At 40.7% G+C, this 24889-nt stretch overlaps 1 protein-coding gene across 7 annotated transcripts in view; it reads right to left on the bottom strand.

Annotated features, from left to right (window-relative positions):
• Nucleotides 1-24889, bottom strand: part of hivep2a (HIVEP zinc finger 2a) — a 150311-nt gene that overhangs the window by 24877 nt on the left and 100545 nt on the right. For all 7 annotated transcript variants that reach the window (XM_076272193.1, XM_076272192.1, XM_076272197.1 and 4 more), the window contains one exon: nt 63-4886. In XM_076272193.1, the coding sequence (XP_076128308.1) occupies nt 63-4655 (4593 nt within the window). In that variant the 5' untranslated portion in view covers nt 4656-4886. The remainder of the gene's footprint in view (nt 1-62; nt 4887-24889) is intronic.

The following is a 24889-nucleotide window of genomic DNA, read 5'->3' as shown; positions in this document are numbered from 1 at the left end:
ACTTAATATTACAAGTATAAAATATATTACAATGTGGACACACACACACATACACTTTTTACCTGGACAAACCTCTGCTTCCACAAGAGAGATGGCACAAGTTTTCCAGACCCAAGTTGATGCATAGCAGCGGTTGTATAGGTTTCAGTGTTCTTTCTCTGCCTTGAGCAAAGCAGGGCTAAGGTGGCCTTTGTACTAAGGCTTAATGGGTTTGGATTGTAGGAACTTACACACCAAGAGCCATACACAGAACTCAAGGGGGTTATTTGAGAATGGTTTGGCTTGGTGTAATTAAGGAAGCACCAGCTCACACTGGTAGTTGTCCGAAGAGTTGGGAACTGAAAGAACTGTTGTACATTTGCTAAATCAGTGAGCAGAAATGTGCTCCCAGAACCACCACCACCTTGATTTGCAGCAAGTTGTATGAGCATTTTGACTGGTATTTTGTTGCCCGTATCCTGCTTGCTCTCATCTTGAACATCTCTTGAGAACACTGTTTTTTGACCACAGTGGGCCTCTGCAACAGATTCATCAACATGCTCTTTTGACCTATCCTGAGTGTCTTGCATAATTGGCAAGGATGATGTTGGGGGTAATGTGATTTTGTCTTGTTCGTCATTGTGTAAAACATCTGTTGGCTTTCTGTTACTTTTACCTGTGTTGCTAAGCTCTACAGCACTAAGCTCTTTCACTATTTGCCCATACATTCTCTCCTCTTTGACCCGTTTCTGTTGTTTGGTCTCAATAAAGAGTTCTAGGCTACTGGCTGGTGATAACATACGTTTGCTTGCTCCAATGCCAGATGAAGCATCTGTAGTTGACATTGTTCCAGATGTCAAAGACAGAGGAATTCCTGTGTTCAATCTTCCAGACAATGACTCTGGAATTGTCAAGATTGGATATTGCACAGATGGATGTGGATGTCCAAAAATGTGTGATAGGTGGACCCCTGTTTCATGCTTTGAAGCTATTCCTGACAGTGAAATTGGCAATGTGTTTTCTGTGGATATAACCCTTGAAGTTGTGCATTGTGCATGCGTAGCCATGATCTCTGACACACTTGTGTACATGATGCTACTGTATGATGGCACATGAGTCTGGATTCTGACAGGGACCAGCATTCCTGGGAAAGATGACTCAGACCTTACATTTAAAGTGGAAACAACTGGCTGGGGGTGCTGCGGGGAATCTGAACTTATAGAAGGTGTTTGAGAGGAATGTGATTGAAGATGATGAAGATAGCTTTGACTGCAACCCCTATCTGTCTCTGAATCACAATATTCTTGATGAAGAGTTTGGGGAAGCTGCTGGTGAACTGGCAGAAAACTGGGATGTCTGACACGTACTTTAGGTAAGTGATGTTTACTGGAAGACAGAGAGTGTTGTTGCCTTTGTGTGAAGGAATCCCAGTATTGAAACTTTGGGGATGAGGAAGGATGCAATGCCTCTTGATGTTTTGACTCTTTTGTAGAATTTTCACAGTCTGATGATCCTTGTGCTCTCTTTGATTTTGGTTCTTCACTAGTAGTTGTACCATGAGAAGTTGTAAGGGAACTACTATGCCAACCTAAACTTGAGAGATGGGGTGCAATTTCAGAATGTTCTTGCTTCATACTTGTTTCTACATTTTGTTCTTGCAAAGCAGTGTCAGGGTACACACTTAGGGATGCTTGCCTGACAAGGTAACCCCGTCTACGTTCTTTTAAAGATGAAGGACTTGCATATAACTCTCCTTGTCTGGAAGTGGTAGAAAGACTTCCATAATCAAATGACTTACTACGAATCTCTGGTACCTCTGCAGGTAATGTACAGGGAGCCTGTTCTGATGAGGAACGTCGCATTTCCCTGTTGTGGTGGCCTGGTATAGAGAGAGAGTATCCACTTCCTGGAACAGTTAAAAACTCTGATTGCTTGCATAAATCTTCCAGTTTGGTTGGGGACATGCATTTTATACTTTCCTCCTTTTCAAATGACATAGAGAAACTGGAGCTGTGAGACAGATTACTGTCCTGACTGGGACTCCTTGATAGACTTGTGCAAGTGGACTCAAAGCTTGATTCACCAGATGAGTATTCCATGTCCGCCAGACGAAGGCGCTTTTTCTTGGGAGGTAACTTTTCTGCTGGGAGTTGTGACAGAGTTTCACTTCTTTGAGGCCACTGGAATTCTTCAATGTGTTGCTTCTCTGGTTCCTTAGCTGCTGCCTCTGGCTCTCTCTCTGGTTTGTCTGGTTCCTCTGTCACTCTGATTTCGGGCACTTGAATGTTTGGCTGCCTCACAAGTTTATGAGGCATATGATACTGCTGGTTTGGTGACAGACCAGCCAGTTCACCATCACTTTGTTGCTGCCGCTCTTTGCTTTCAGATCTCAATGCAAACTCAGTTTTTTTACCATCCTCAATGTTTTCAGTGTTCGAGTGCTCTGATAACTTTCTGTTTGGTTTGTCTTGATAAGATGGAAGATCAATGGAGTCAGAATTCTCAAATGAGCTTGGCCTACTCAATGAGTTTGTGTGCTGTATAACAGAGATCACATTACCTGTTGCCTTTCGGTCAAGATCTGAAATAATAACATCAGAACTAATTCCAGCCACATTATCAAAACTGTCTGACTGACTATGTGAACTACACATGGACCATTTTCCAGTGGATGTACCTCTTGAAACATCTTGACCCATATTTGGATCATAATCCCCAACTATTTCAACACAACCACTGTTACTATTGTCATAGTGTCCGACAGAGTCTTCCTCATCTCCAACACTCTTTTCCTTTCTGCGTTTTCTGGTGGTGTTTTCAACTCTATAAGTATGTGAGACAAAAGGGGTTCTTTCCATGTCAGGAACACATTCTTTTCTTGAGGACCTAAAATCTTGAATTAGATTTCCTTTGTCCCAATACTTTAATGGTGGAACTGTATTCTTGGCAAGAACACCTATGTTTTCTGAATCCGCATGTCCCTCATGAGCTGAATGTTCAAAAGCAGCTTGTCTCCTCAGTCTTCGTAAACTAGCTGCACCGGGATAGAAGACATCATCTGGAGTCATCATTTCATCAAATGAGTGACTCACTCTGAGGCCTGGTGGAACACTAAGATTTGTTAGGGAGGATGTTGGCATTGAGTTGCTACGCATCAGAGGCCCTGAATCAGAAGGTGCTTCTAAAAGACTACTGTTGTGGTGAGGATCAGTGGCATATACTTGTATGTCACATCTAGGTACCATTCGTAAGTCTGAACTGTCATCTGTCAAGAGCCTGTGTTCCAGTGATCTCATTCCCACATCCAGCATAGCATCAGACTCATGCATACTGATGATGGTATTGTCTTGACCGGTTGCCATTCCCACAGTGATGGACTGTCTCAGTCTGGCATTGGGCCTGTAATACCTTCCAAACATGATCTCTTCATAGGACTTTGCATTGGTGTTGGGTGGGCTAATTTGTTGCTCTGCACTCTCAGACCTTGAAAAATAGCCTGAATCTGTACTGCCTTTGCTATGTGGGCTCAATAGATTAAGAGACTGCTCTGAGTCCTGGCCTTTTTTCTCAGTAAGTCTCAAAGCAAACCTCTGTTTAATAGCATGGGACTCATCGCCTTGAACAGCTTGAGAATCAGTGCATTCCATTGATGTTGATGGGATCCCCTGTTTGGGAATAATTAAGATAGGCACTTTCATAGATGCCACTGATGACTCATCTGCCGAATCAACATATTCTGGTTGCCCAATCATTTCCATTGTGCTTGACTCAGACTCAAATGATATCTGTGGAATTTGGCAAATGTTGTCCTGGAATAAAAGACCCTCTGTGGTTTCTTCCTCTGTATCTGTACTTTGTTCTACATCTGAATGTATGTCTGCCTCTCCAACTAAAGAGGCCTGATCCATGTCTGCACGTGTAGTTACCTGTTCAGAAAATGGAACAAGTCCTGCTTTAATAGCATGGGCATGGGATTTTCTGTGTTTATACAAATTACTCTTGGTTTTGAAGGAAAAGCCGCATGGACCACAGGGATAGGGGCGTTCTCCCGTATGTGAACGAATGTGCTTCTTCAACACACTGGGTTTAGCACAAGCCCTGCCGCAGTAGTTGCAGACATATCTTCCTGGTTTCTTCGGTTTCAGTTCCTTTTTATGTATTTCCTCATATTGCTCAGATCCTGGCTGAGAATATTGTAGAAATACCACAGGTGAACTTGGAGACTTTTGTTGTGGGAAGACTCCCTGGCTATGGATGTGTTCAAGGAACATGTCATCTGAGGAAGGACATTTCAGGTGCCAGGTACGAGTTTCTGGACTAGGCTGTGGCTTTGTGCCAGGCAATACAGATTTTTGCATTAGCTGTTGTGGATATGAATGTGGTAACTTTTGGGAGTAAGAGGCAGGGTTGACTTGTGGGCACTGGTTGTTTTCAGATGACCGACTCATTGCAGATGACAAACGTTTTTCAGGGTGATACTTTAGTCCCAAACTAGTGGACTTGCTCCCACTCACCCCACCCTGTAGACCTTCAAGTCCTGATTGATCTTTCCCATCTAGGTCTGAAAACAGTCTATTATTAGGTGATGGCTCTGAAACCCATTTTCTCTGTAGGATGCTCTTCTCTCCTGTCTCCTTGTTGCATTTTTGTTCTGCAGCTGATTCATGATGCTCCATTATCCCCTTTATTATACTGTGTTAAGTAAGGATGCTTATTAAATTGCTTATGCATATGTTCCGAAAATCAGAAAAGATACATCCCTTTCAGGTTGTTCCATATTTTACCGATATAGTCCTTTCCCATCAGTTCATTTCTTTTACTGTATGTCACACCTCACACTTGGAAAAACTCCTTGATGTTCAGTTTTATGTTGTCCTGGTCTTCCCAGTGTGTGATCCCTGTACTATCTATAAAGAAACAAAAAAGGAAAATTCACAAAAATGCTACATGATACTTTTTTAACATTGTGTGAGTCTTGTGAAATTTTGCTTGCAGAAAAATCATAAATAAAACGGATCCATCCCTCTATGCCAATACACAGCTAAACAAACACACACACACACACACGCACACAGACACACACATACACACACACACTATTTCTAGTAATATATTTTAAATAGTCGCAAATATACACTGCAAAAACTGCAGTATTAATCTATTAATCTTACATCAAGATAAAAAATAGTTTAATAGTATTGTTCTCAGTATTCAGTCTTCATACTCTACCACCTACACCTACCTATACTGTATATCAGTGTTTCCCAAAGTCTGGGTCGCGACCCACGGGTGGGTCGCAGGAGATTTTATTTGGGTCGCCAGCACAATTTATGTTGTGTTATAGGCCTAACTGATACCATTTGTCATTTGATACCAGGAAAGCTAACAGTTTTCTATTAGGATGTAGATTGTTAACTACCACAGTCACGGTTTTGTCATAAAAGCTCATGAAACTGGCGCATGAAACGAACGCATCGCAGAGGGGGTGCCAGCATGGATATCTACCTCTCAAAATGAAACCGTTCTGTGGGGCGCCTGCCATGTACCTCGCAGTTGCAAACTGCAAGGGACATGAATCCACCTATTTGCACGAACATTAATAGATACCAGCTCCTCAATTTTACCGATTAAAATCTAGTGACCGTGCTGTCAACTAAAGCAGACATCCATAGACCGGACATAAGGCCATTTCATTTGCATACAGTTTCGATTGCAGATGCAATCTTTAAAGTTAATAGCAACCTCCTCACATTCTTATTTCTGATTTAAAATGCACAACAGGGCATTATAGTCTACAATTTAAATGGGCATTTTAAACACTATTCCTCTCGTTTTCTACCTCGCTAACTCCAAAGTAAAGGCGCATTCTTCCGGCTATTGCGCAAACGCCTCTTGTTCTGATATAACGACTATACAATATAATATAATACAACAATACAATATAACGACTTGAGTTATTTGCTGTTTACATTGGAATTGACGTCCACAGTGTTATGGACCCATTTGTCTGCAACGCAACGTAGCCTACAACATTTTTTTTTAGAAATACAGGAACAGCTTACTATGCTGATGAATGACGACTGCGCAACATGCGAGAATTTCCCCTACTCTCGGATGCGCATTAAAACGTATCTTTTCAGTAGTCATTTCCAACTTTTAACGCTGATGGTGCTCAAAATGCAACACAATCGTGTTCAAAGCAGGGATCCTATAGCAATGTATGGTTGGGGGAGGCATAGAAAAGTTTGAGAACCTGTGGCCTAAAACAATATTGGTGGTTGCAGGGTAGATTTGAAGTGAAATGGGTCGCGATGGTCTGTCATTTTTAAAAAGTGGGTCGCCAGAAAAAAAGTTTGGGAAACACTGCTGTATATCAAGCTCAATGAAAAAATATTAGAAACAATGCCTTGAAATGAAAACATTCAGGGGTATATTGAGATGTATTTCCTGAAGGAACTACCAGTGCATGCAAAGTGGTTGCAGCGGTTGCTAGGGTGTTGCTATGGTGCCTTGAATTAATCTTCCTCGTTCAATGGAGTGAGACTCTGGGCCCTATTTTAGCAATCTGACAGTTGGTCAGACACACAAGGTTCAAAGACATTTAGGGCGTGTCCAGTCCACATTCGCCAATTTAACGGTTTGATTTTGTGATCAGATGCCAGGCGCATTGTTCAAAAGAGATGTTCCTATGTTTTTTAAATCAGCCATAGGTGTGTTTCATCTTGAATATAATCTAGCAGCTTGTGAGATGTAAATGGCTTAGTTTAAACCGTTTGATATGGTTTTTAATATGGAGAGTTGATTTCATTACCTATTTTAATTTCTAAATTGTTTCTGTACAATGTTTTTCCAAGTCAAAGCCTTGTGAATTACATGTTGATGTTTATTTATTAAACTGCTTTCTTGTTTAATTCCTGAGTGTGAGTGTTGAGCTTGGGTCGGGGGGGCTGCTATTTTCCAACAAATGGAAATGTACTATACTGTTACCATCAAACAAATATGACTCCTTTGAATACCATGCTATCATTGTGACAGCTCCAGTCGAAATCTATGTAAATGTAATTTACCATCCACTGGGACAATTGGGCGTTTCTCTTGATGAGCTGGACACCCTGCTCTCCTCCATCCCTGAGAATGACTGTCCCATGATTGTCCTCGGTGACAGTAACATGCACTTAGATAATCCAAACTCTGTGGACTTCTTGTCTCTCATACATTCCTTTAAACTACAGCGGGTCCCCACTCCTCCAACTCACAAAGCAGGCAGAGAGGTTGATCTCATTCTTGCTTGAAACTGTGACACAGACACTATAACGTTAACAGTTACTCCTCTGCACCACTCTGACCACTTTTTCCATAGAGTTCAATGTGTGCCTCACGCACTGGCCTCAGAGCTGCTGAGAGGAAATGGCAAAAAATGAATACACCTACTGATCTCTGAAGATACTGGTCATACTGTCTCATCCAGTGTCACTGCTGCAAATAAGGCTTTTTACAATGATAAGATCCACAGTACCACTGACACCTGAAAACTCTTTTCCACCTTCAAAACTCCACTCAATCCTCCACCTCCTCCACCAGCTACCAGCCTCACAGCTGACATATTAATTTCTTTCTTAGCTGCCAAGGCAGCAGCCAAGCACTCACAACCTACCTCTCCAGGCTAATGGTGGAACATTTCCTTCACCCCTCTCACTGAGAGTGAGGTGTCTAAACTTGTAACATGTAGCCACCCTACTACATGCCCACTAGACCCTATTCCTACCAAACTACTCCAAGACATAGCTCCCACCATCACACCAACAGTCACACATGTAATTAACACCTCACTTACTTCTGGTACATTTCCAACTACTTTCAAACTGGCTCAGGTAACTCCACTGCTTAATACGCTTTCTCTTGCTCCCACTTAGGTGGAGAACTATTGCCTGGTCTCACTCCTACCTTTTCTTTTTAGAAAGGGTAGCTTCCAAATAATCACATAATTTCTCTTAGAGAATGATCTCCTTGATTCTAACCAGTATGGGTTTAAAAGTGTCCACTCCACTAAAATGGCTCTGTTGTCTGTGACTGAAGCCTTAAAATCTGCCAGAGCAGCGCTTCGGACTTGTAACCGGAGGGTTGCCGGTTCGAACCCTGACCAGTAGGCACGGCTGAAGTGCCCTTGAGCAAGGCACCTAACCCCTCACTGCTCCCCGAGCGCCGCTGTTGTTGCAGGCAGCTCACTGCGCCGGGATTAGTGTGTGCTTCACCTCATTGTGTGTTTACTGTGTGCTGAGTGTGTTTCACTAATTCACGGATTGGGATAAATGCAGAGACCAAATTTCCCTCACGGGATCAAAAGAGTACTTACTCACTTACTTACTTACTTACTATTAAACCGAAAGCTAAGCTAGCTAAGTAACATGGTTAGCATAGTTAACATTGTCAGCATAGTTAAAGGGACACCAGGCAAGCCTGATGCTTTTTCTCTACGAAGCGCCCCCTAGCGTCTGTACATGTCGATACGTGTGCGAGCCCTCGCTTGATCTGAAGCTCTTTTCCTTTTCTTTGCATCTTCCGTCAAGGGTTTTCGCTGCTCCTTTGCCAGCTCAGCCATTTTACACACGTTTGCAACAATCGCTAGATTTTCGTTAGCCTGCCTCTGTACTGGGGATGCTGCTTCTAGCGATGTCTGAGACTTTGTGAGACTGAAGGTCGGTGGATCGGATACACCGAACTTGCAAGCGGAATATTCTTCCTACAGGCAGTAGGGGCGGATGAGAGAGTCTTCATTTGCCCTGTAATGAGTCATTTAACCATATACCGACTTACGTAGATGATTAACACGAAGACGAATTTTAACATTGTCTTTAACATTGTTAGTGTAACTGCTAGCAAACATTAGCTGAGTTAGCTGAGTAACATGGTTAACATAGTTAACATTGTTAGCATAATTAACATATTTAACATACTTGCTAGAAACTATTAGCTAAGTTAACTAAGTAACATGGTTAACATACTTAACATTGTTAGCCTAACACAGTGGTCCCCAAACTTTTTCTTCCGAGGGCCAGCTCACTATGCCTGGCTCTAAGCGAGGGCCAGAAACTCGAGAGTATATCAGTAACCATAAATAGCTTAGTGCTGTGAACAGCAGCAGTCTACCTTAGTTTAACATTCCATTACATTTAATCATAGGCTACTGCAATTTAATACCATTGTCAGCTGTGTTTATGTTGCCATCACGCCATATCAGTGTAAAATGTAGCTCAAATGAAATATTCAAAATCTGTGAACTCTGCACTCTGTCTTTGCATACACAGCTCAAGTTGTAAACAAGCAATATCCTACAAATAATTTTTATGAAGCGAGTTTTATGAAGTGCTGGCAAAAAACATCTGAAATGACCACTTTCACTCACCTGATGAGAACTTTGTGAATTGTGAATTTGTATGAACATTTGAACGAGTGAATAAAAAATAGAAATAATTATCCCAGAAAGTCCCAGAAATATGACTTGAATAGAAGTTAGTTAGTTATTAGCAATTATTTGATAAACTTTATTGAGCACTGATGCAGTCAGCATCTTACATTGTTTGCAAGTAGGCCTTCATTTCATTCCGTTTTCGATGGCAAACGCGAAACAGCACCAAACAGCACCAAAACAACCACCAGTGGACAAAAGGAGTATTACATGTGTACTGAGACTCGCCATAGAGAATTAATGGGGGAAATTACGGAGGTTATAGTTTGACGATGTCGTACTCCCATGCGGGGCAGATCCTATATACCACGGACATGTTTTGGGGGCCGTAGTTTGGGGACCACTGGCCTAACAGCTATAAAACATTAGCTAAGTTATCTGTTTTAACACTATCTTACGTCATGTTTAGCATTTTCATGCACTTCCAATTCCTTTTCGTCATATGTTTTGCATTTTCATGCACTTCCAATTCCTTTTACAATGCACTTACAATTCCACTTAGGAATTCTTACAATTCCTTACAATTGCATTTCTAGTTAAATGTGCTTGCTGAAAGCAGCAAACTTATTGGGGGCCTAGCAGCGAAGCTACGAATGCACCCACTGAGTTACTAGCTTTTCCTGTTATTATTCCTCTGCCATTGTCTTTGGCAGCCCATAGAACGCCTGGCTAAAAAGTGCTGAAATTTGGCAGAAAGTTTCGGGACACTCCACTGACCACTCACGCTAATCTCGGATCTCTAAACACAGCCGTCTAGCGCCACCAACAGGTCAAAATTTGGCCGAAAATTTAAAGTTATGAAGTTTGGTGCACTGATTCAGGACTAACGTTAACTAACGTTAAGCATTTGATATTCAGTATGATTGTCAGTGTAGTGGTGAATATTGATATCATGATTATGGTTTATTTACTATGTTTCTATGCATGTTAATGTCATTACGAGTTAACTACTGTATCTCCTGATGTTAGAGGGCATTAGACTTGGGAGAACGCCCCCCCCCCCCCCCCACACACACACTTGGAGCATTGTTTTGACCATTTGAATAGGGGTTTATTAATATCATAAGCGTTGTTACCAGTGATAACAAGTGAATGCATCACGCAAACGTCTTCAATTAGACCTCTGCAGAGCTGCCAACTCTCACACTCCACGCGCTCTTACACCAATCGAATGCGTGAGGGTTGCCAGCTCTGCCTCTGTCATAAAATTCGTAAAGATTGACCACCATGCTGTAGCACTTCATCATGCATAAAGGCAATAGAAAACTATGCAGCTTGTCGTTTCGCGTTACCCGTAGCTAGAAAACCATAGCCTGTATCTGAATCTAGCAAGCATCTTCAGGGCCCACTGTTGCAATTCCTTCAGTTGTGTTTTGCAGAAAGCAGGTAGGCTAGTTCAGTGGTCAAATTGACACGATAACACAAGGAAGTAATATGAGTAATTTTTATCGACGATAAGTGTTAGAGATTAAATATCTAAAATTGTATTAGGCCTATTTGTAATGGAAATGACTGACACATAGTAGGCTAAACCAATATAAGTGATAGGCTTTAACCATAAGCAATGACCAACATTGAAACCCATGCACAAAACAAGTTTAGGAAAAAACTTAGATTGGTGCAGCTACTTTCATCCAAACAAAAACTTTTCAAAGACAGCAATAATATTTTTAATCATAAGCAATGCCATTGATATGACAAATTGAGTGTGCGGCAATGTAATTAGACTAGATTACATAGGCTACTCTACATAATGGTTTGTCTGTAGGGATGTCCGATATTGGCTTTTTTGCCGATATCCAATATGCCGATATTGTCCAACTCTCAAATTTCGATTCCGATATCAGCCGATACCGATGTCGATATGTGGGTTATTTTTCCTCAAAACTAATTTAGGTAACATCATATATCTCCTGTTGTGGAATTAACACAACATGCTTAATGTTATTGTGATGCCCCACTGGATGCATTCTTGAATGCAACAAGGCTTTCCAAATGTTAACATTGTCTGTGCAAAATAAGAAAAATACTTCAACTTAATTTAGGGAAAAAGTGCCATGTTTATTTTTTATTTTTTAATTGTCTCAAACAACAGTTTGGATTACACTCTCCCTGAGATAATCTTGACAATGCCCACAACAAATAGGGCAAATTTGACTTCTTCACAAATTATAAAACATTGTACCTGAACAACTATGTGCAACATAGCAGAATGTAAAGCCAACTAAAATAACAGGCATAGTGTATGACAGGCTACCCTTTTTCTGTGTTAAATCAGCCTGCATTTGTAGGATGCTTCATGAACTGTTTCTTTAACTAAAACTCAATCACCTTAATTGAATGAATGCACAAATATGAGTCAATTACAATGTGGCAAGCAACTATACTGCACAATTTTGAAAACATTTGTTTGAGCTACAAAAAATACTTCAGGCTTGAGGTGAAGTACATAACGGGCCATACCCACAATCAGGCTTGGAATTTCACCATTTTAGGGGCAAGGCCACTTGGCCTTCAGTTGGGCATATTTGGTGGGGGGCACAAAGGCCACATGTCAGGGCACCAAGGCCAAAGTTAACTATACAGTAGTAGGCTATAAAAATGATCAAAGTTGTATTCACTGCAGTAGACCTGCATCACTGAATACAAAAACATAAAACATGACATATTACATATAACTGTAAATCATCTGATCATCTAATATTTTCAGATATCTAGGCTATATTTAACATTTATTTTATATTTGGCCTGTTATGAAATCATGTATTGAACAATTTAAGCACAGCTTAGCTTTAAGAAACTCAAATAGCCTAGATGTATGCTTAGCATTTTGTGATCATTAAGGCTACTTTCACAAACTCTTACAGTCAGCTGTCCTCTGATTTTCCGATATCTAGGCGACATTTGTAATATTTGTTTTGTATTTGGCCCGTTATGAAATAATGTGGAACAATTTAAACACAGTGTAAAACTTAATCCCAAATTTGGAGACATCCATGTATGTTGAAATTTACTGCAAATTCAAAACGGGATTAGTCTGGAACGGCTAACTGTAGCCTACAGGGGACTGATTTACACCTTTCTGTTCGGTAAGGTCTGCTGTTTATTCTGATATATGGTTTGTCATATGTTAAACGAAGGGTTCTGAAGTATTCCACCGAGATGAATGGTTAGGGAGATGGACGCAAAACCTTCAGTAGAATTTATGATTGAATGATATTATTTACTTTTCTCGCGAACCGTTCACCACAGCAATTAGCGGCTAACATAGTTTAAAAGTTGAGAAAAAGCTCTTTCATGTGATACTTGTGATGTCTGTGTGATGAGTAGGCTACTTCGCGAGTAGTTCAACTGAGAAGAATGGGTTAATTTGGACGCACTTTCTTGCGCTGTCACTTTCTCCACTGCGTAATTTGGCCATAGGCTAAATATACATCGCTATTAGTAGGACGCAAAGCAGAATATTTAAAGGGGGCACCAAGGCCACCGTGGCCTGTAAACCTCTGATTTTCAAAGGGGCGTCACGGCCAACTCAAGGGGCTACGACGGCCATGGCCAATTCCAAACCACAGACATAATGTTGAAACAGAGCGAGCAAGTTTGTTACTGCAGCCATCCACGCTTGTTTGTATGCTTCAAGACGCAGCTTGATGAGGTCATCATCTGTGCGCCGGTAAACGCTTCAGGAGCGCATAGGCACTATTTGGGTGTAACGCAAGCATTATTTTATCGGTTTTAAGGCAAAAAAATCCGATAACGATATTAACAGATAATAAATTTTTATGCTAATATCGGGCCGATAATATCGGTGGGCCGATATTATCGGACATCTCTATTTGTCTGTTTATTATATCAGGGGTTCCCAAACTTTTCCACGACAAGGCCCCCCAAATACCACTAGGTTCTGGCCAAGGGCCCCCGTGATGTGTTATTAAACCCATCGAGAATACTACGACAAATGTAAAAATACATTAAGCTAATCCTAATAATTATTTTAGCCACAAACACTTCGCGATGGAGCAGTGGAGCATTTACAGTGTGTAAAAATTGTATTTGGGGCTCTCTTCTATATGAGAGCTATCACTTTACTATTATTCCCAGTCATTATCATGGAAAATATAATGTTCAGATATGCGACACATTATTATAATGGCATTGTATAACAACCCTCATAGTAAGAGGTATATTTTAACATTTTCAAATGTATTTATTTGTTGCTTTTATTTTTCCTTCCAACTTGCTGAGGCCCCCCTGGCACCCCCTCGCGGCCCCCCAGGGGGCCCCGGCCCCCACTTTGAAAACCACTGTATTATATGATAAAACAACATGAAAAGCTACAGAGCCGATATTCATAAACTTTGGTTGTAAAGTGTAGAAGACATTACATTTTTAAGCTAATCCAAATCATTGAATTCAGTTTCATGTTCATTAAAGTGTGGTCATAATTAATCCAAGACAACTGGTGTGAGACTGCAGCTTTATTCACGACGCCGGGAGCATGTTACCCAGGCTTGTGCACAATTCAGAATTGAATTGAGAATGACTCTTAAATTCAAATTCAAATTCAATTACTTGCGTAAAATGAGTGTTACTTCATTTTGAGATAGAAAAGTAAACAATCAAGTAAACTATACTTGAATTGCTGAAGTTTGTGCTACACTGTAAAATTAGTTTATAACCTTACTTAAACCTGTTAGTTTTGAAAAGCATGCAAACTCATTGTCCTTGCCATTCCCATTCCAGATTTGTCTGTAATGTCAAGTTGTGCAAACAAACGCTCACTTAGTGTAGTGAACTTACAGTACACAGAATTGCTATTTCAACTAACTTGGTCATTACAATTACAAGTTAAGTATACTGTATGTTTATTAAACACAACAGGTGTATTGAAGTTGTGCTAACTAATGTCACATTCAGCTAACTGATATGACAAAAATACATTTCCAGAATGCCACAGGCCCGACCTACATATTGTTAAAGGGATCAAATATTAATCTTTACTGAAATTCCATCTTAAGTTACAATAACAAAGTGACAGTGACACTAAAGGCTATATACTGTTTTTATTGATACACCACCCCATCAATGACTATCCAAAACAGACTGATCTCCTTGCAAACTTTTGTTGCTTCTAGAAATGGTGGTGTTAGTGGCTGTCTATTAAATGGCACTCTCCTTTCTGGTCAGGATATTAATCCCCCTCTCTGTGCAGTTCTTTCAGAGTGTAAAACAATATATAAATAAACGTAACATGTTGCTGATGTTCTACCCATGGTATTAGAGTGTTTTGGATAGTCATTTACTTGTGCGATGCATCCACATAAATTACACACCAACAGTATATAACTGTTAGTGTCACTGTCACTTTATTGTAATTTAAGATTGAATTATCAGTAAGGATTAATATGTGATATTTTTACAAATATGTGGGTCAGGGCAGTGGCACTCTGGAAATGCATTGTGGGAAATGTAACATCAGTTAGCACACCTTGTGTTGAATAGACACACAATATACTTTATATATATATAGGTATACAATATATAGGTTAACTAACAGGTTAAGTACGCTTAACTGACTAACTAACTTCACAGTGTAGCAAAACTTAAGCATAGTTTACTTGATTTAAATGATCATGTTCACTTTTCCACCTCAACATTAAATTACTCCTTTTAGCCAAGTAATCTCAAAAAGCAAAATCATCATAATCAATAAAAGAAAAAAACTGAGTTATACTAACTAAACATTTTAAGTAAGAATAGCTATTCGATTTTACAGTGCAAAGTAACTTTCCCAAAACTGAATGCATGTGAGATTCAACACATTCTTCCTGTTGTGTGACTGTGGAATTGCTTTGAATTGCCATGAATTTAATTCCACTTCCTGCCATTCCAATTTCAATTCAAATTCAACTTCCTGTGGGGTGGAGCCATTATTTTATGGAAGAAAGAACATAGGCGATGACAGCAGTAGGCTACATGATCAACCTATATGGCTTGTTTGCTCAGAGGTGGATGTAGTAAAGGAGCAAATCACCAAACAACAACATGATAGCTGACTCATGCAGAAAAAAACATGTAAACAATACAGTAGTTCAATATGCCTCTTAGTGGAATTGTGGGATACATTTCAAATGCTTTATTTCTTCCTTCCTGTTTTTGTTAACTTATCAACCTATCCTTGTGGAATAGTGGAATATTAGCCTATAATAAAAACTACAGGATAGTAAGAGCTGAAATGTTGCCTTATTTATCCCATTTCCACCACCACTAAAAAAGTGGGCCGGTCTAGAGCCTGAAACTCCCGGGCTGAAAAGTGGCCCCACTCCGGCCCTGAATGCCCCTGTGCTTTATAGTTAATCAAAACCAGCCGCCACACAATATAATGTTCTATGTTGTACTATTTAAATAATTTAAAAATAATTCAATCACTTTCATTTCATTAGGTTACTCGTCCCTGCTCTATTAATTTTGACACTAAATGTTCGCAAAATCCCGATGTAAATGGAACATTGTCCCATTGTCCAAGTCAGCCACCGCCACAAATTGAATCCAATTCTGTGGGAAACACTAAACATTCACACCCAACTTCTGTCATAGCTCATATTTGTCAGGATCTGGCCCGGACTGCTGATTTTGTGTCACCCTGGTGGCCATTTTGTGTATTGTCCTGTGTTTGTTTTTGCCTGTTCCCCATGTGCTTTGTGTTACCTGCCTGTCACCTGTCTTTGTCTCCGCCCCATCTCCTTATTTGGTCTGTGCTTCCTGTCTTGTTAGTTTTCCCTCCTTTCTGCTTCCACACCTGTTCCCCATTATTGTCTCGTTGCTTTCGTCCAGTCCTCTGTCTCTCTGTTAATTGGTCTGGGTATTTCTACCCCCCTGTCTCTTTGTCCTGTGTCGGATCGTCTCTCTGTTTCAGGTCCAGAACCCCAGTCTGAGGAGTTCCAGTTCCCCCCAGAACTCGCACTCATCCAGGTCCCTCAGGCTCCCTCCAGAAGGAGACGTGGTGCCAAGCGTCGGCCAACCCGGTCATCCGACACCATGCCTCCTGTGCCCAGCCCAGAGGCGCCCGCTCCTGTGCCCAGTCCAGAGGTGCCCGCTCCTGTGCCCAGTCCAGAGGTGCCCGCAGAGGCGCCCGCTCCTGTGCCCAGCCCAGAGGCGCCCGCTCCTGTGCCCAGCCCAGAGGCGCCCGCTCCTGTGCCCAGCCCAGAGGCGCCCGCTCCTGTGCCCAGCCCAGAGATGCCCGCTCCTGTGCCCGCAGCCGAGTGTGCAGCCCAGTCGCCCGAGCCCTTCTCTGTCCCCGTTTACCCTGTGTTGGCTGTGCCTGTCTCTGTTCCGGTCACCGTGCCTGTCTCTGTTCGCGTCATCGTGCCCCTCTCTGTCTCTGTCTGTGTCTCTGTCCCAGTCACCGTCCTAGTCACCGTCCCAGTCACTGTCTTTGTTCCTGTCCCTTCCCCTGCCCCTATGTCGGAGTCTGTCGTGTCTGATTCTGTCGTCCTGCCCGAGTCAGTGCAGTCTTTGTCTGTTTGTTCCCTGCCCAAGCCATCTGAGTCTGCCCCGTCTGAGTCTGCCCCGTGGTCACGGTCTGTCGGACCTGGCTACGCAATAGAAGCTTAGACAACCCACGTTTTGGTTTCGTAAATTAATTTGCCCTACTTCTTGACTGCAATGTAGTCAATTGACTGCTTGACATGTCATTTTTATTTTTCTGTACAATAAACAAATACATCTGCTTTATGCCGCAGGATTACATTTTTGTTTGCCGTAACCCGACCGACCCTGTCAATTTAGAACCGACCCAAATTTTTATTTGTTTACCCAATCCGACGGACTTGCCGGTTGTAAACTTGCGTTAAGACCGACCGATTTTTTTTTACTCTAAACAACCAATACAAATAAAATATTATTTATTTTAGTAGGCCTAAGTATTGTGAATATAAATTGCCTACATACAAACGTAGGCTCTCTTAAATAAAACCCTGTGGCGTCATCTCTACACCATTGGTTTACGCATGTTATATGGCCTATAAGCTTCGTTTCATTCACACAAACATCTCGACAACGCTTATTACTTGGCACGAAGCTCTGGAAGAACTGTGCCCAGATCTTTTCCCATTCTTTCTCCCCTCTAGTCTAACGGTGACAGTGTTGAAGAATTGGAATTGATTGTGGTCTGCATTTCTCAAAATATGGGCTTAACCCAGATTCGAACTCTTGGACAGGGGACTGATAACTGCTGCGTAACGGCCTTAACGCACTGTGCCACAGAATTGACGGCGTGGGTGAATAGGGGATAAATAACAATAGAGTACACAACTGTTTCACCAGCACATTTAAATGACTTGACTAAAACCGTGCATAACTGGAGGTACACCTGTTATCTGAGCAGTCTGTATGTCCTCATTTTGCGAATGCGAGGACGATATGAGTCTGTTGCATTTCGTTAGAGTCACGCATAATGTTTGAAAACCACTGGCTCGTAATCACAATAATTTAACACACGACAGTTGGATACTTCATCATGTTCCAATGCCTACATTTTGGTGAGTAGCATAGAGATCGTTAAAACAATAAAGTATGGCTCTCCGTTTGGGACATCGAAAACTTATATTTTTAATAGGGTAGACTACCGTCGGAGACACTGAGACTACGTTTACACGAAGCAGGGTATTTTCCTAAACGAATATCTGGCCATCTACGTTTGCAAATAAAACTGAATTTACACGAGACCGTTTATTTTTAAAATGTGTTTACACAAACCCGTGTACATACATGCTGTCATGAGCACGCCAAACCACAGTGGCAGTCTAACGATAAGCTGAAGCTCACATTAACCAATCAGAACCCTGAAAAGTCGCACGTGAGAACATGTAAATGTAAATTCTGAACAGTTATTTCTCCCCTATCCAATGATATCGGCAAATGTTTGTTTTCCAAAGTAAGAATTTCACTTCACCATGCACCTTCGACAATGAATAGCTCATTACACTTATGTTACTGTTGAACGTAGACCTAACTGGTATCATTACAAACATTATTCTGTGTCCTAAAAACTGGCATTTTATGGCATTGTGTCATGTAAGGTCGTTGCAAAATCTAGAGAAATGTGTGAGGTTTCCAGGCTCCATTTCTTTTTACGAGACACCCTGCTCACTTGAGACATCTGCTGGTTGTTTGGGTTGTTGCATCGTCACTGGAAAAATACAAATTAAAGTTGCGTGATACTGCGCGAGGGAAGCTGGCCAAGTCGAAGCACTGCCCACTGTATGTCACTAGTTAATCAACATTCATATAGAAAACTATTTTGAAAATGTAGGCTATGGTTTTGCTTTAACGTTATACACAAAACTGTGATTGGTCAACTCGCCCTGTGTGTTGAGCCGGCTGCTTCAAGCAACCTGTGGGTAGCAGGCATCATACTAGTTTGCTAACATAAGCTGCAAATAAATTCAGACATATTTTGGTTACAATGACGGGCTTATCCGATTGTAAACTGTCTATCTGTCAGTAACGTTTTCAAATGAACACTTCGTATCGCCAACGAGCATCAGTAGGAGTTCGACATTCTGACAACCGTTGCGGTGGTGAGCGACGCAGACACAGGAGACACAAAAACTTTGAAGGGTTTGCGCAGAGGTGAAGGCAACTGCATTGTGTCGATGCAGAACCGTAAACTCTATTCTAGGGATGTAACGATTACCGGTATAATGGTAAACCGCGATAAAAATGTTGACGATAATAATTACCGTTTTCATTTCAAACATCATGATTATCACTGTTGATTACCGCGATGTGGAAACCGTGTGTTTAATCCTACCCAGCTTCATCCGAGCCTGCTTTTGACATACAGTAGGCCTGGTACAATGGAACAAATCTGGTACCATACTGAGTCTGTTTTGAGTCTGAGTCTAATTTATGGTTTTAACTACGATTTGGATTAGGCTACACCTGATTTTAAAAGGCGGAACTTTTTCACTGCAAAATGTGCACTGCATCATGTAGCCACTCTGCGTCTTTTTATGTTCGCGTTCACATTAAATCCATTCCACTCACGTTTTTAGGAGAATACAGTAGCCTAAAGTTTTATTTTGAACTCTTACTTTGTTCTCACTCATTGCATCCAAATAACAGAAATAGCAAACTCCAAGTTATGGTAGGGTAAGTTAAGCTATAAGCACATAGCCAATTAAACATGAACACTTTTTGAAACTATTTCAGCTTGTGTAGGCCTATCAGTGCTTTCTGAACATATTGAACACACTTTTAGAAATACCGTGATAATACCGAAAACCGTGATAATTTTGGTCACTATAACCGTGAGGTTAAATTTTCATACCGTTACATCCCTACTCTATTCACCGGCACATCAGTTAGGGTGTTTACGTCGTATGCATCCACGCACAAATGTATGGGTGTAAAAATAGCAGACACTTTCAAAATAAAAGCAACGATATTGATTTGCATGCATTATCTCTATGCTAGGCTCTTGACTACTGTTTTTTCACTGACCTTACACGGGCCGGTCAGGGAAAGGCCACGAGCCGGATGTGGCCCGCGGGCCGTATGTTGCCCATGTCTGATTTAACCATTTTAACTATCCAACTATTTAACTGTTCAGCCTTTCAAACTGTCAGTTGTCATCAACTATGACTCCTGCCAACTGTTTCCTCTGCCCACAACTGTTTCAAAATAAAAGTCCTAGCAACAGCCTAGCAACCACTTCCACAGTTACAACCTAGCAACCAATATACCAACCAATGAGTTTAACCTTGCAACCAGCATAGCCACCACCTCAAGTACCCTAGCAACAGCCTAGCAACATGTCAAATACCCTAGCAACAGCCTAGCAACCACCACAATGTATATGTATAATGTTGATATATTATTCCAAGCCTGATTTATATGACATTTTATGCCTAAAAACATGGCAAAATCTTTCAAAAATATTTTTTTAAGGGTATTGACAGCATATTCTGATTTACAGGACAACAAAAGTAGATATCCATAAATCCCTCTGTAATTTTCCCCCCATCTAATATGTGAACAGAATGAAAACATAATTTTGGACCTGCTCAGATTTCGTGTTTTATTATGCAAATTAGCTTCTCATACTAATGTAAGTAATCAACTGGGGAAGTTTCATAGTGATATCTGCTAGTTAAAATGTTACCCTATTCACCTGTAGTGTCTCGCCTCAAATAATTTAACTATGTAAACTACTTAACTATTTAACTGTGCAGCCATTCCAACTGTCAGTTGTCATCAACTATGACTTCCATTTTCATGCACTGGTAATTCCTTGGAATTACATTTTCTAGTGTCCTCAGCACTGCAGTTTTAATGTTAGTCTAATGTTAGTTAGGCGAGACACTACAGGTGAATAGGGTAAAATGTTTAAATAATAGACATCACCATGAAACTTCCTCAGTTGATTACTTACACAAGTATGAACAAAAAATGTATTACAAGTTTTTGAAATTCGAATGTTTAATTATGCAAAATAGGCATTATCTCATTAAATATGCACACATTTGCATATATTTTCGGTAGATAGATCTGAACATATGATAAAGCCAGGTACAAAATTATTTTTTCATTTTGTTTGCATACAAAATGAAAATAAAATTACAGAGGGATTTCAGGATATCTGCTTTCATTACCTAGGAAATCAGAATATACCGTCCATAGCCTTAAAAAATAGATTTTTGCCATATATTTTTGATTAAAATGTCACATAAATCAGGCCAGGAATGATTTATTAACAAATTCCTCTGTAACTATCTTCAGAATACTGCTAAGTGTATAACTGGAAAGTTTGGTGTACATAGGTGCTACATAGGCTGATATGTTTCTACTGGAAAATGAGAAAAACTCAATTTGAGAAAACAGCCTTGGAACACAGCCAAGAGATTCCGTTCTCAGCCTAGACTCGCCTTTGAACTTTCACGATTGGTTGCGGTTACAAAGGAAGTGTCCATATTTGGATAGCACAACGTCATGCAGGAAAAACAGAGCTTTCCAACGGTACTACACATGTTATGTTTTGTATCACAGTCGCGGTAGAGCATGAAACGTTAGAAGACTAACTTTTGGTGAATTTAGGAGAAATATACAGGCGCGAGTAGACAAAATGTAATGAAATAAACACCTAAATGTGTAAATCGGGCTTTGTTGTTGTAGTAGTGTGAAAGAATACACGCTAAGGTAGCAAATTAGCCCAAAATCTCGAATTTGACCAGCGCATGAAAAAACGATGTTTTCACCTGCCGTGTCTTGGCAAAAGTTTGATCAACTAGCTAACTAGCTCCGCTGGTGGGAAAACACATGGGACTCGTGAGTTGTAGCGCTATCCTATTGTGTGCAGAGGGAATTTGTTTATCCCGCCCCTCGGATTGAGGACTGCTATTGGTGAGTTCCCAGACCCTATATCTTGATGTGGGTCTGGCTTGTCAGGCTATAAAACTGTAGTATAAAAGCTTAAAATGCTTAAATGTTAATAGCTTAAATGTGGTGTGCTATGTGGTGCAAAAACAATAACCTGGCACTCAATACCCAGAAGACCAAGGAGATCATTGTGGACTTTAGGAGAGCCGAGAGCAGGGCACACATCCTCCTCCACATCAGCAGTGCTGAGGTGGAACGTGTGTCTAGCTTTAAGTTCCTTGCGGTACACATCACTGAAAATCTTTCTTGGTCTTTCAACTCCTCCAGTCAGGTGAAGAAGCGCCTTCACTTTCTACGAACCCGGACAAAGCACACCTATGTCCTAGGATTCTAACAGACTTCTACCGTTGTACCATTGAGAGCATAATCACTAACTGCATCTCTGTATGGTACGGAAACTGCAACGCTATGCTAAGCCAAATCCATGTTCATTGTTGCCACCCACCCAAACCATGCTCTTTTCAGTCTACTCCCATCTGGCAGGCGATACAGGATTCATATCATTATTGGGAAAATAAGTTCCGACAGGGCGAACCGGACCCCGACATGGGGGTTCACTCTTTATTACGACATCCCGTTATTATGACGACCCTCTATTACGACATACACTGCAAAAAATGAATTCTAACCAAGTGTTATGGATCTTATATTAAGATTTTTTAGTATGGAAAGACTTACCTAGCGCCCTCTCAAAAGATCATTTTGACTTAATTTAAGAAGACTTTAATTTATTTTAAGGAGTCTTATCAAGACAAATTTGCTCAACGCACTGGCAGACAAATTTGCTTGTTTTTAGGACAAATTTGCTTAACGCACTGGCAGACAAATTTGCTTGTTTTCAAGATGAGATGTCTTAAAATAAGTCAATTTCTTTTTAAATTAAGTCAAATGATTTCACAAGAAAGCGCTAGGTAGGTCTCTTTATACTGTAAACAATACCAACTAGTTTTTTTTTATCTTGATATAAGATTAATAACACTTGGTTAGATTTTGTTAGATAAGCAGTTTTTGCAGTGTACCGTTATTACGACATGCCTCTATTTAGACATGCCCCTACTCTGATTTTTTTTAGTACCGCTATTCCGACATTACCAATCCTCATTTTCAATTTATCTCTGCAGTTCCTGTATCCTCAAATTCCATGAGTGGATGAGCTGTCATGTCATCTGCACCTGCAGACATCAACATCCACTCCAAACAATGTTTTTCCCAATAATTGATATCGGCACACATTTCAGTCAAAACCTTAGGTGATTTTGAACTGGCCATGTGAATAAATGTTACACATTATGTAAAATACAGGTAGCTCTCCTCATTTTATCCTCTAAGCTCTCAGGGGAGAACGGTCGGAAACTCCATGCATCAAACAAACTCTGTGCGTGCAGGCCACCTATATTAATTAATTAATGGCCGTCAATCAATGACCAATTGCGCAAAGACGGGCGGAATTCTTACGCTCCAGTAGCCTAAACCATTTCAGTGAACGTTCAAATAACCCCCAGAGTTCAGTGTCCATCAGGGTGTTCAAACTGGGTGTGCGATATATTCAAGTTGCTTATAGGCTATTGCATTTTAGAGGATAATGATAAAGCCATATGCAATGCATTTTGAATTGGGTGTGTTTTGATTTTGAGAGAGACTGGAGAAGGGCCGAATGTCTCACAGCAACTGCGATAACCTTGTTTCTTAAAGACTATCCTTGCCTCCAAATATCCACATCTAATGAGGGTCGGCGACTATCCCCATTGACGAATGTCAGTGTACGACACTAAAGCGCACATAACTACAGTAGGACATAATCACATTCATTGATTTAAGTACAATGATAATTGTACTGGCATTTATATTAATACAGTAATTTCATACGCATACACTGCATCGTGCATAATCCGCACCAATAAAGGCTCGCACAAGTTTCATATGGGCTAATTATGTAGGCCTAATGAATAGTCATATTATACTCTTCAGCCGTGGTCATTGCAAATTGATTGAATTTTGTTTGTGTGTTCGTGTGTTGTTTAAAGTTGGGACGATTACTGTAGGCCTATGCTGCCCATATTGGAATAAAAAAATAAAGGCCCACCCTATGCCTATACTTCGCAAAAATCCTGGCTACGCCACTGTTAATGACCTTGTGTCGGAATGGCAGGACGTTTGAAAGAAAAGGTCAAGTGTCGCTACTCCGACAATGGAAAAAAAAATGTTGCAATAGTGGGACGCTTGAAAATCAATGTTAATGCCGCCACTTCGACAATTAGACGCCAATGTCTAAGTAGCGGCATGTCGGAATAGCTGCATGTAGCCCCCGACATGTCATCTGGAAAACCTGTATTTTATGTAAGGGATAATGTATAGAACGCCGGTCATTATTGGGAAAATAAGTCCTGACAGGGCTAGCGGAGGGGTCTTGCTTCGCCCTGAAGGGACTTATTTTCCCAATAATAACCGGCGTTCTATACATTATCCCGCTTATTATATGGCTACTTGCCAAAACGAAAAAATAAACTCCACGATATGTCTCTACACTTATTTGTTACCGTTTCGTCGTGGCTTTTGCTGAGAAACAAATAGTTCGCAACACACGCTGAACTTGAATCAACACAAGCATCACATTAAGACAGCATAGCTCACCACTATTAGTTTGAATATACTGTATATATAAAAAAATCCTACACTGAGATAATTACATAGTCCAGCATAGTCAAAATCCCTAAAATGCCATCATAGACCTTTTCAAAATGGCAAGCCAGTTCTTCAGATCACAAAAACACACTCGCAATTGTTTTATCAAATCACCCCCTCTTGGACGAGGTTCTACCCTCTCAATACCAATTAATCTCAGTGTAGTGGCTGAACCATGATTTTTGTCTTTGCAATGTCTAGCAATGGCATACTTCATGTTGTTATTTCTGATGGAGGCGTTGTGTTCAGCAATTCTCGGTTTCAAATTTATTTCTGTTTGGCCTAGATACATCAAGCCACATACATTTTAACATGTACACT

The sequence above is a fragment of the Alosa pseudoharengus genome, unplaced genomic scaffold (genome assembly GCF_046254945.1).
Source record: "Alosa pseudoharengus isolate Yale_2024_CS ecotype anadromous, Long Island Sound unplaced genomic scaffold, YU_APseudo_1.1 YU_APseudo_1.1_scf_7, whole genome shotgun sequence".
NCBI classification, from domain to species: domain Eukaryota; kingdom Metazoa; phylum Chordata; class Actinopteri; order Clupeiformes; family Clupeidae; genus Alosa; species Alosa pseudoharengus.
Note: the sequence above shows the minus strand (reverse complement) of the source record. Positions and strands in the feature narration are given on the sequence as shown.